Source organism: Eubalaena glacialis, chromosome 6, assembly GCF_028564815.1.
Source record: "Eubalaena glacialis isolate mEubGla1 chromosome 6, mEubGla1.1.hap2.+ XY, whole genome shotgun sequence".
Taxonomy (NCBI): Eukaryota; Metazoa; Chordata; class Mammalia; order Artiodactyla; family Balaenidae; genus Eubalaena; species Eubalaena glacialis.
The window spans coordinates 90,386,363-90,398,843 of NC_083721.1; the positions used below are offsets into that span (position 1 = coordinate 90,386,363).

At 38.4% G+C, this 12,481-nt stretch overlaps 1 protein-coding gene across 1 annotated transcript in view; it reads right to left on the reverse strand.

The window, feature by feature from the left end:
* Positions 1 to 909: 909 nt before the first annotated feature.
* LOC133093006 (small ribosomal subunit protein eS4, X isoform-like) overlaps positions 910 to 12,481 on the reverse strand; it is a 142,138-nt gene continuing 130,566 nt past the window's right edge. Inside the window, exon 2 of the mRNA XM_061192752.1 lies at positions 910 to 1,446. Coding sequence (XP_061048735.1) covers positions 949 to 1,446 — 498 coding nt within the window. The 3' untranslated portion in view covers positions 910 to 948. The remainder of the gene's footprint in view (positions 1,447 to 12,481) is intronic.

Genomic DNA, 12,481 nt, shown 5'->3' on the forward strand with positions numbered 1-12,481 from the left:
AACATACTTGTCATTCAAAGACTTATTTAAAGAGTATCTAACGGTGAACCAGGTACGTGGAATTCATTTTCTTAGAATGACTCTTTAGTACTTCCCCTTCACAGAAAAACAGAAAAAACAAAACAAAATCACATTCAGGCAAGTCCTGTGACGGCTGTGGAACTGTGACTCCTGAATTACAAAATGACACAAGAAGACGTGAGGGTGAAGGGTTTTTGTTTTGTTTTTGTTTTTCTCAGATATGGCTGGCTATCAATACATGATAAAATTAGAAACATTTTTTTTCTGATGGATATTTTCTCCTTTACATAAATCCTGCCCCTCAATCAAATCTGAGTGCTTTAACATTCTGAAAGAAAACATTTTTTTAACATACTTTGCCTAGGTGCTGCCCAATTATTAATTTAACAGAAAATCTTCAGGACAAACAGCACTTGAGCTTCTAACACCCACCAAATATTTAGTGAGTTGCTAATGCTGCTCTGTGAAGATACTCAACGAATATGAAACACAGTTCCCAATTTCAAAAAAATACAACTCATTGTGGAAATAATATTTATTGTATTTTAGAATGAAAAAGTTCATCATTTTACAGATGGAAACAGGAAATAATTCACTGTCCAGAGAATAAAACAAAGAAAAGGATGGTTTGACCACCAGCAAAATAAAGTCAGTCCCTTCGCTACCTTCTAGAATTGGCAAAGACAGACTGCCTTATGTTTGGAAAAATCCAGGTAAGTATCCAACAATGACATTATACATAAAAGATTATCAGTAGATGACAATTGTAGAGTATCTTAGCACAAGCCTTAGACAGCTGGTTGGAGGTATCTTAAAAAAACAAAAACAAAAACAAAACCAGAGTTCCTCCACGAAAGAGGCTTTTAATTATGTAGTATTATCCATTAGTAAAAAGACTTTCCCAGTCACGTCACTTAAGAGATCATTTTATCCACTGCTCTGTTTGGCTGCCAGTCTCTTGTCTCTCTCCTCAGCAATGGTAAGGCGGATACCCTTTTCACGAGGAAGAGAGATCCATGGTTTGTTGCCTTTGCCAATAACGAAAATGTTGGAGAGCCGGGTGGCAAAGCTATTGCCGTTGGCATCTTTCACATGAACTACATCAAAAGAACCAGGATGTCTCTCCTGGCTAGTGATCACACCAATTCTTCCCAGGTTAGCACCTCCAGTCACCATGCACAGGTTACCAGTGTCAAATTTGATGAAATCAGTAATCTTTCCAGTCTCCAAATCAATCTGAATGGTGTCATTCACCTTGATGAGGGGATCAGGGTAGCGGATGGTGCGAGCATCATGGGTCACCAGATGAGGGATTCCTTTTGTCCCCACAAAGATCTTTCTCACTTTGCATAACTTATACTTGGCCTCCTCAGGTGTAATACGATGAACAGCAAAGCGACCCTTGGTGTCATAGATGAAAATTCTCTGGAAATTTTTGTTCCAAAAACAAAACAAAACCAGGGTGTCTGCTGCATGCCTTCCAGTATTTGATGCATATGATACAAGGAGGAAGGGGTGGAGCAGACACTCTGATACAGAGGTGCCAAAGGGGGTCTCAGATCAACACATTCAGGCAAGTCCTATGACAGCTGTGACTCCTGAACCACAAAATGACACAAAAAGACATGAGAGTGAAGTTTTTTTGTTTTGTTTTTGTTTTTCTCAGATATGGCTGGCTATCAATACATGATACGGCCAATTCATGATGAATTTATGTATTATATGGTATTTTTTGTTAATTAAACTTTTTATTATAACATCACTAAAATATGCTTGTGGTGCATTTTTTTATATTCACAGTAGTGCAAAAAACTATGCCAACATGTGACAATTTCCCATGGGAGAAATTATCTGTAGGTTGCATAAGGATGGAAGTTCCACAAGGGGTATGACTGCTAGAGGAGTGAAAAACAGCAGAAAAGACTCACAGATGAAAGAATACTGGAATGGGACATGACATAATAAGACTCATTTGGATTATTAAAAAAGAGAGAAGTACATTCCAACTGAACTACATGAAGATGAGAGGCCAAAAACTATGGAGAAAAACTAAGCATTAAACAAGTGGCAGCAGCTTTGAGTTCAATAGGTTTCGAAGTGTTTGGGGACAGGAAGGAAGGCAGAGCAGCTACTGGTGAAGAGACATTCAGTGCAGGTACGACAGGCAAGCCTCCACAGCCCAAGATATTTATTGCTCACCTGCTGGATGATGCTTGAAATGTCTTTGACTTTAATGTTTAGAGGTTTGCTTCAATGCTTTATCAAGCACATATTTGTGGGTTTAAAGGATGCAGCCATTCTTTTTCTTTCTAACAGACAGATAGAAATGGGGTCATCTCATTCAGAAAAAGTACCACCAATCCAATAACCAGAACATGTTCATTAGGCTCTAACTAGATTTGGATATTTTGTTTGTAATTAATACCCTATGATGGTGAATTTTGTGTGTTACCTTAGCTAGGCCACAGTACCCAGATATTTGGTCAAATGTCAGTCTGGATGTTTCTGTGAAGGTTTCTTTAAGATGAGATTAACATTTAGATCAGTAGACTTTGAATAAAGCAGATTACTTTCCATAATATAGGTGGGCCTCATCTAATCAGTTAAAGGTCTTAAGAGAAAAAGACCAAGGTTCTACAGGGAAAAGGGAATTCTGCCTCCAGACTGCCTTTATGCTCAAGCAACATCAGCTTTTTGCTGGGTCTCCAGCCTGCCTGTCTGCCCTGAAGATTTCAGACTTGCCAGCCACGCAGTCACATGAGCCAATTCCTTAAAATAAATACTCTTGATAGACAGACAGATAATCTCCTATTGGTTCTACTTCTCTGGAAAACCCTGAGTAATATGTACACCTTTAAAGGTTTAGATCCATTAACTTGAAATAAAAAGGAATTTGAGTACACAACCTCAGACATTCTGGATAAAGAATGACTTTTTATTAAACAATTTAAGTGAAACCTAATAACTGATTATAGAAACATTAAAAACTTCTGGACTAGATTTTGAACCTTGGATCCTAGGAACCCAGTCTTGCGGTCTGGATTCATGATTATCCTCTTACCTTTTTTTTCCATCTTTCTGTTTTATGATCTGTCATAGAGTTTCTGAAGTATGACCTGGTACCCAGTTATATTTTTTTCTAGGTTTTGCTACCTCTCCAGAAAGTCTTATATACTTACTCTGTATACACTCTCTTTCTTGACTGCTGTTTTCTTAAAAGGAGCACTTTACAGTGAAAATAATAAGAACTTTGTGGTTAAAAAAAAAAAGTGAGTTTTAATCCTGGATCCTAAGCAAACAGTAGTTGTGTGATCTTGTCCATGTTGTAATACTTAACCTCTTTGAACCTCAGTTTCCTTATCTCTCAAGATCTTCACAGAGTCAGTGTACAGAATAAATGAGGTAATGAATGCCTTAATCATATTGTTTATAGAGAAAGGGACTGACTGTCAAAAAAACTTGTATCTTTATGTAGCTTCTCAGTTTCTTTATTTTATTTTATTTTTATAAATTTATTTATATTTTTATTTTTGTCTGTGTTGGGTCTTCGTTGCTGTGCACAGGCTTTCTCTAGTTGCGTCGAGTGGGGGCTGCTCTTAGTTGCGGTGTGTGGGCTTCTCATTGCCGTGGCTTCTCTTGTTGCAGAGCATGGGCTCTAGGCACACAGGCTTCAGTAGTTGTGGCACGTGCACTCAGTAGTTGTGGCTTGCGGGCTCTAGAGTGCAGGCTCAGTAGTTGTGGCACAGGGGCTTTGTTGCTCCACGGAATGTGAGATCTTCTCAGACCAGGGCTCGAACCCACGTCCCCTGCATTGGCAGGCGGATTCTTAACCACTGTGCCACCAGGGAAGACCAGTTTCCTTACTTTAAAAGTTACTGATAATAATAAAAAAATTCAACAAGTATGTGATTTAGGAAATAATGTCTCTGCCAAACTTAGCAGCTAAATAGTGTCAAAATGACTATATTATTCAAGGTAGCCTAACTTCTATAACAACTCCCAAATTATTCCCAAACATAATAAAATTGTATTCCTTGCTCACATCATAGCCCTGTGTGGATTAATTGGTGGGGGTGGCTATTCTGCTCCACAGAGTCATTCATGAACCCAGGCACCTTCAACTTGTGGTTCCCCCCTCACACTGGCCCTTAAGGTTCTCTCTTTCAAGCCAGCTGATGAGAAAGAAAGACAGAGAAAAGGAGATGATCACCCATGACTGCTTTTATGGGCCATTCCTAGAACAGCACACATCATTCCAGTTGACCAGAACCCTACTACATGGACTTACCTAGAAGATGTAGTGCCTCTATGTGTCCAAGGAGATGAAAACAAAGATATGGACGAACTTGGACACATATTTCTGTCTCAGAAGTCATAAAAAGTTAATAGATTAGGTTTTTTTCAAGTTTGTTTGCCCTTAACTGTTTACTTCCCATTGCTGGGGCATATGCTTTGATCTGTTTCCAGACCTTCACATCTTATATAAATTCCTAGGAACACATGTTTCCCTATCAGCAGAATTTAGTAATGGAGAAAGAGGTAGTTCGTAAGTCCCTTGGTATCTAAAGCAGGAAGAAAAGATAGCTGCTTAGAGGAAAGAGGAAAAAAAGGGAAGCTCAGAAAATTATAAATTTATTACACTAATGAGATCATCAAAAGTCTATTCAACCATAAGAATTAAGTATTGGAAATGCTATCTTCTGTGGTGATGTTACCTTGTAAGTTCCGGTAGTCCCCAAATCCTCTCAGCTTTTTAAGTCCCACACTGAGAAACAGTAGTGCTGCCCAGAGCCTCACAGAACATCTAGAGAAATTAGTCTGGCAGCTGCAAATGCCTATGGCAAATGATGGCTGTGATGCAAAGTGCTTTCAGTTTCATAGACGATTTCAAACTCCTAAGACAGGCTGAGGTAGAAACAAACATGAGCCAGACTTCCCAGTTCACTAATTTCTTTTCTTTCTTCTGGATCTTTCCCACATTCTATGTCCATGTAAAAATCCAGATCTGCACCTGCCCTATGTATTCCATCCCACTCTGTCCAAGCCGAGATCCTTACCTGATGCAAGGCCCCCACATGTACACGGTGGGCAGCACCAATGTGACACGATGTTAGTCTCAAGGTGAGTGGAGCCCCAAAGGCCTTCCCCACACACCCCCTTGCTAAGCTGTCAGCTTTCCACCTGTATAGCTAAGTGCCAGAACGTTCCAGTATGAGCCATGCATTGGGGTAAGGAAGTAGAGGCCTCTGAAAAAGTCCAGCACTAATAATCTGACAGCACTAATAGCCAAACCACTATCTATTAAGTGGTTACTATGCGCTAGCAACTTTATATGCATTATGTGATTAATCCTACCACAATCTTAGCAGTATTAGGACCTCTGTTTTAAAAAGGAAAACTGAGTTTTAACGAGGTTAAGCAAACAGCTCAGGGCAGCATAGCTGATAAAAGACAGAGCCAGGGTCCAAACCTAATTCTGTCTGACTCCTCCTACATGAGGCAATTACAGCTAACGTTTGTTGAGAGCTTACTACATGCCAGTCATTGTTCTAAGCACTTCACTTGACTTAACTCATTTTATCCCCACAACAATCCTATGAAGCTGACACTGTTATTATCATCATTTTGCTGATGAAGATACTGAAGCACAGAGTGTCCTCAGGACGTACTGTATTCTGAGATGTCAAAAAGAATGCTGTGAAACCAGAGCTGAGTGGCTGCTTCAGAACCTGTCAGAGTGGAGACATCAGGGCCATTTCCAGGCACCAGGTCACTTGCCTACCTATCCTACCACACCATGCCCAGTTTGGGTGTATGGCTGAGGGACTAAGCTGCTTGGTTCCCATGAGCCTGTAAGGAGAGCTCAGGGGAGGAGACAGGTTTCAATGCCACCTCAGAAGAACAAAGATCACATGAAACACTAAAAACATGCATTTTCCTATCAAAACCTCCTACACGGACTGAAAAGTTTTCTTAAGTAAAAAAATATATATATATAATTCAAAATTTTATTAAAGTGAGAAAGACTTTTTTAATCTAGCATCTTTGAATTGTACTCTGAGAAGTATTGGTCTTCCCAAACCAAAATGAAGGAAAAAAAAAAAGAAAACCTCAATTAATCTGAAATTTTGGAGGAAATTTTTGAAGTTTATATTGTTTTCCTTCAACGACACAATGAACATTTTATTGTGGGGCTATATTTTTATTATAAATGCATAAAAATAATCAAAGAAAAAAGTCAGTAGAAGGCTTGGTAAGAGGGATTTCTTAAAATTAAAAGCCGTTGTGCCTTCTCCCCCTTGCCCCTACTTTTCAGAATGCTTGCTAGGTTAACCCAGCAGCCCCAGACACGGACAATGTGTCGTAGCCAAGGACTCATACAGAGACCACGTGCACTACTGAGCATGTGCATGTGTGTGGAGGGTGTGTGTGTGTGGTATGTGTAGAGCGGGTGGGAGTGGATGCTTTGTCTTTTCCTTAATTAAAAAAAAAAAAAAACTTGTGTTTCCCTCAGAACTCAACCAGGAACTGGCGCTGAGGTTTAGGGAGATGACTGAATTTATATCACTCACCCAAATTATCCTGCCTCTTCATTCAGGGTGGTACACATGGCACCCAAAACTCTCAGTCATGCCTCTTTTCAATGTGTGAACTTTGCTTTATAATCACATTCAGTGACTAGCATGCCTCAGTAGAATGTTGAGTGACTTAAAAAATACTTGGCTCCCAGATAAGAAAAGTCAAACAAAGCTAAGTGTGTAATGTTTAACAAAGGAACATTCAGAATCTTTCTTCTGGCAGAATCAAGGCGGCAAAGAACACCCTTGTCCTTCTCTCCCAAATACAAATAGGAGAAAACATCTTGGAAAATAAACGCCAAGAGCCAATAGTCAGTTACTATGAAGAAACATGAAGTTTTAAACCATTCATTCTCATGTTGTTCTTCTAAACCAAGGCCATTAATAACCTCTGAAAATGTTGACTGATTATCTTCCTTCTGCTTGGTTGGTATTTCTGTACCAAAATGTTCACATGGGAGGGAAATAAAGGCCTGGCAGCTTAGATTCAAAAAAAGTTTGAACTGGAACTCATTTATTTGTATTTCAAAATCCTGAGGCAGATTAACTGGAAGGCATCCAAAACCTCAGAAGCCAAAAGTTCTGCCAAACATTTTTCAGCTTGGCAATCAGTAATACAATACGGCCAGATCATTAAAGAAATCCTGTTCTGAATTCCCTTGAAGTTTCTAAGACAAAGTTTAAACAAAAATTATTTCCTTCAGAGGCTTGTATGCATGATAAGGTTCCATCTGTGCATAAGGGATAAGTGTGGTAGATTAGATGCCTTGACTAAGAAAAAAACAAACACAACAAAAATAAACCTACATTCATTTCTATCTCTAGACCTGCATGACTGCATGTTCATGAAGCAAAAATCTGTCTCTCATAACTTAGGAAGGAGTTGTTTATTACTCCATTGCTTTGTCATGGCTGTATCATTCATTTGTTTTCAGCAATAATGTATTGAAAACCCAGTATCAAGAAGGTCCAGCGTCAGACACTGTGTGAAGGAAGAAACAAAGATGAAGATATATAGATTTCTCCTCTCATGGGCATGGTGATAGCTAGGGAGAGAAGAGACACATAAAAATGAGTGTTAACAAGGTATGGTGTTACATACCTTAGGAAGGTAAGATAAGGTGCTCTGGGTATTCAGAGAAGGGGCATGTTAATTACAATCAAGAGGTGAGGACAGATTTCAGGAAGGAGACAGAATGAGAGCTGAGTCCTGAAGGGTATGTGGGATTTGGACAAAGTAGAAAAGGTCATTGAGTATCATGGTGTTTCATTTAGTGTTTTATTGTTTAAAATGTTCTATCAGCTCATTTCTACTCTGGATCATATTTAAGTCCACTCAAACACTTAAACCAAAACTGATTACGTGAGAACACATGTTTCTTGCCCACATGTTAAAATCAAGCTGGATGTAATCTCACATTTCTGTATAATCACAGTTTACTTTATATGCTGAAATTTATTTTTTTAATCTGAATTGTCTCAAGGCAACGTCTCCTTAAATTAATTTTACCAGGGACAGGTTAAATGCATGAAACCTAGTGGCGTAGCCACTAATCAAAACCAGCATGAGAACAGGAATCTGAATTATTTAGCCTAATAAGCATATTACCACTTTGCCTATGAAGGGTGCTTACAAAGAAGAATCATCTTTTTGCCACCGTTGTACCAATCCCATTGTATCCATCTATGGGAAGATCAAAATCCACTTATTTAATTCAACTCATTTAAATAAGCATTTACCAAGAAATTACTGCAAAGACACTGTGCCAGCTTCTGAGGATACTAGATGATTACCTACAAGGATCTCACATCCTAGATGAGAATACATAGCACCTCTAATGCAAAGTAAAATAATAGACACAAGGGACAAGTATGTCTGATACTCACATTCCACTTCAGAAATAATGCTATACCGTTTGACCACCTTCATTCAATTCCCCCTCCCTCAACTCCCCTGCCCCCACCTCTGGAACCACAAATCTGAAACTCTTTTCTATGAGTTTATTTGTTCTTTGAAGGATAATTGACCTACAACACTGTTAGTTCCTGATGCAAAATAGTGATCTGATATTTCTATACATTACAAAATGATCACTGTGATAAGTCTAGCTACCATCTGTCAACATACAATGATCTTACATTGTTATTGACTGTATTTCCCATGCTGTACATTTCATCCCTGTGACTCATTTATTTTGTAACTCTTAATTTCCCTCACCCATTTCACTCAAAAGCTTCAAAATTCCAGTTGTAAGAATAATAAGTACTAAGGATGTAATGTGTAACACGATTAGTATAATGAACATTGATGAATGTTATATATGAAAGCTGTAAAGAGAGTAAACCCTAAGAGTTCTCATCACAAGGGAAACTTGTTTTTCTTTTGTATCCATATGAGATGATAGATGATTGCTAAACTTATTGTGCTAATCACTTCATGATGTATGTAAGTCAAATCATTATGTTGTACAACTTAAACTTACACAGTGCTGTATGTCAATTATATCTCAATAAAACTGGAAGAAAATTAAAACTTAATTTAAAAATTTAAAAAAGAAAGGTGATTTCCATTTGCATATGTAGATTCATATTCTTACTATTTACGATTCTAATTGTAAAGTAGGCTCAAAATATTCTTTAAACTTCTTTGGAATTAGCCTTAGAGTCTATTTATATACAAATCACACAAACACAAACACTAGTAGTATTTTTTAAGTCATTTGCCAATATTGACAAAATGACTGGTTTCATTTACCACTCTTGAATCTGAATGATTTTTCATATTTTCCAATGTTCAGATATACCTTAAAATTCAAAGATTTGCCACAACTGAGACTATTAAAAGATATGCCACATATTTTGAAGTCAATTTTCTAATATACATGTATTAAAAAATTCTCCAGAAAAGTTTTTAGCGATGGCACCATCATTTCAATGTACTTTCCTATCTCCTCTGTCTGGAAAACTCCTACTCGACTTTCACAACCTAATTCAGATATTGCTTCTTCAGTGAAGTTCTAGATTCCCTTCTGTACTTTCACACAACTTTGTTAAACCTATAACTTCATTGCTACAACCAAGTCTAAGATACCAACAGCCTGTGCCTTAGTTTCTTCATCTGTAAAATGGGATTATTACAGATAGTATTCATAAAGGTAAAATGAATTCGTAACATTTAAGAACAGCATGTGAAGCATGGTATCATAAAGTACATTTTCAGTTACACTATCATTGTTGGCCCAAGTAATTGTCATATAGTAAGTCATCAATATTGGACCATTGGATAAAACATATACCCTGTTTAATAGATACACCAGAATTAATACATTCCAGGGTGTGTTAGCCTCTTTCATAAAATGATTTACAATCACACTTCATAAGTTAAAAATAAACATTCATCGAGTCTAAACCATAGCTTTACACATTGAAAATAATGCAAATAACTTATTTACATAGTACACAGTTTTACAAAGCAAAGTGAAGAAATTAATATTATTTTCTTTCACACTATGTAATTCCGCTAATGCCAATCATAGATGAAAAGCATGTAATGTTTGGCTCCCCCTTCAAATATATCTAAGCATCTAAGTAAGTTGTCACTGAAATCTGCAGTGGCTTTTTCATCAACGAGCTTCTAATGGTCTTTTGATGCTTATCAAATGCCTATGCATACATTTCTTCCTCTGAACCACACTCCTCCCAGGCTTTCAGTCTCCCAAAAGGGACAGCTGCATATTGCTCTTCTCTTCCTACACCAGTTCCAGTAGCTCAGTGGGGAAGGAAGGAGAAAATAAACACACACATTTCTAACTTTCTACCCTAGTGACTAGTCTACCATTCCGCTAGCCAACATCCTCAAAAATATATAATGAAGTGTTTTGTGTGACTGAAAGAGTAGGTTCATTTTCCTAGCTTAACATCTTCTAAGACTGGTCCAGCTTCCATTGAGCTCTCTATTTTCTATTTATCTATACCAGTTGCATAAGATGTATCACAAACTTCAGCACTTATTTATTGTGTATTATTCACCATGGCTCTATGCAGATTAGTTCTCTCTTCATATTATCATAAGCTACTTGAAAGCTAAATAATTTGAATCCTCTCACCCCACCTCCTGGCAACAGTGCTGAAAATTCACCATTTACTGAGACCTTTCCCTTACAAATAGGCCCAGAGGGACCAAAATGAGTGGAACAGGTTCAACAGAGCTCTGGTCCTCCTGCAGTTTAAAATGCAACAGGCAGAGAGAGTAAAAAAGCTCTAATACTGTCTGCTGGGGTGGAGGTGTAGACACAGTTCTTTGTGATGCAGATAACAAGGAGATTAGTTTACCTGAGAGCATCTGATTAAAGCTATTCAAAGTGTGGTCCAAGGACAGGTGCTGGTTACATATGAAATAAATTCAGAAACTGAGAATAAGCGTTTAGAATTGTTTATAGCCATTGACAAAGTAAAATTATGTCTGCTGAGCCTAACAATAAAAAAATTATGACTTGTGCTTTGTATGTCTGTAAGCAGATTGGAAATTTTAAAAAGAAAGGAGAAGAAGGAAGAAAGAGAAAGAGAAGGAAACCGGCCTTTCCTCGCAGAGAATTTGAGCATCACTGTCTTAGATGAACCAGGATTGACCCAGACCCTGCAGAGGGGAAGGACTTCCACAGCCAACTATGTGGAAGAAGGTGGGACAAGGACGGCCAGCAGCACCAAAACTGAGAGAAGAGGGTGCAAGGAACGAATGAGGAGTATCAAACCAGTGAACTGAGAAGACGGGATTCTCCTGTATGTGAGACAAGAACCCAGAATTACTGAATGATACCAAAGGTTAGGAGATTTCATTCCAAGCTGAAGAATTTGGACTTTACTGTATTGGCAACAGAGAACTATGGAAAGTTTTTGACTGGAAAATACCATAACAGAATCTGCACACGGGTAGACGATACTCAATAGCTCCTTGCTAATTGAACTAATTTGCTCCAGTGGCTGTAAACTCAAATGCCAACCTAGGCAGGCAGACCCCACAGGTAGGAAGGCGAGGCTTGTCGATCTACCTAACACTTGCCTCATCTGATGGACCTACTATGTAGATCCAGCAAGCATTTTCATCTGGAAGTATACACCCCATGTGCCAGATATCCAATCTTTCAAGAGAAGCAGAAAAGCAGGATTTATATGGGAACTCCTAAATTTCAAATGTTAGCACTAATCAAAAACTTGTTAAAGGATAGTATTAAGGTCCAACCAAACAGGTCTGAAAATTGGATTTGATGCTCAGGCCCCCAATATGCATCTCTGCTTTCACACATAAAAAAAGAGGTTTATGATATCTGCTAGAGTGATAACCCTGCTCCTCATGTACTGTTTGGTCCCCAAAGCCTACAAAGATTATTTTTAATACTCATAATGTAACGTCTATACTATCCTGTGGTCCTCTGTCTTCAGAAATGATTGCTGGCATTAGTGATTACTGCAAATGTGTGCTGATATACCCAAATCTGATGCATCCCTCAAGTTCCTTCTCTCTTGGTTCAGCAGTAGAAACTATGTGCAATTACAGCCACCCGTTATAGCCCCTGCAAGTACTTCCATCACTAAGGGGTACAGTTGTGTGTGATTTTTAGTATCTTTATCTCTTAAAACCAGAGCATTCTTAATCCTGGACTGAAACTGGGCTGCCCCATCCAGCCCCCAAAGAAATAGCCCCGCATTCTGCCCAGACCATTTTACTTTCCGTTTTCCCTGGGGAATCTTTGCTTAGCTAAGGTTGCCTGGGCCTGGTTTCAGCCGAGGTAAAAGCAGTATCAGGGTGCAGCTGGTAGCCCTATTAGGATGCTTCCAAGTTATGAGGCTTTTGGAAAGAGAAAAGTTTTTATTCCAACAAGTTT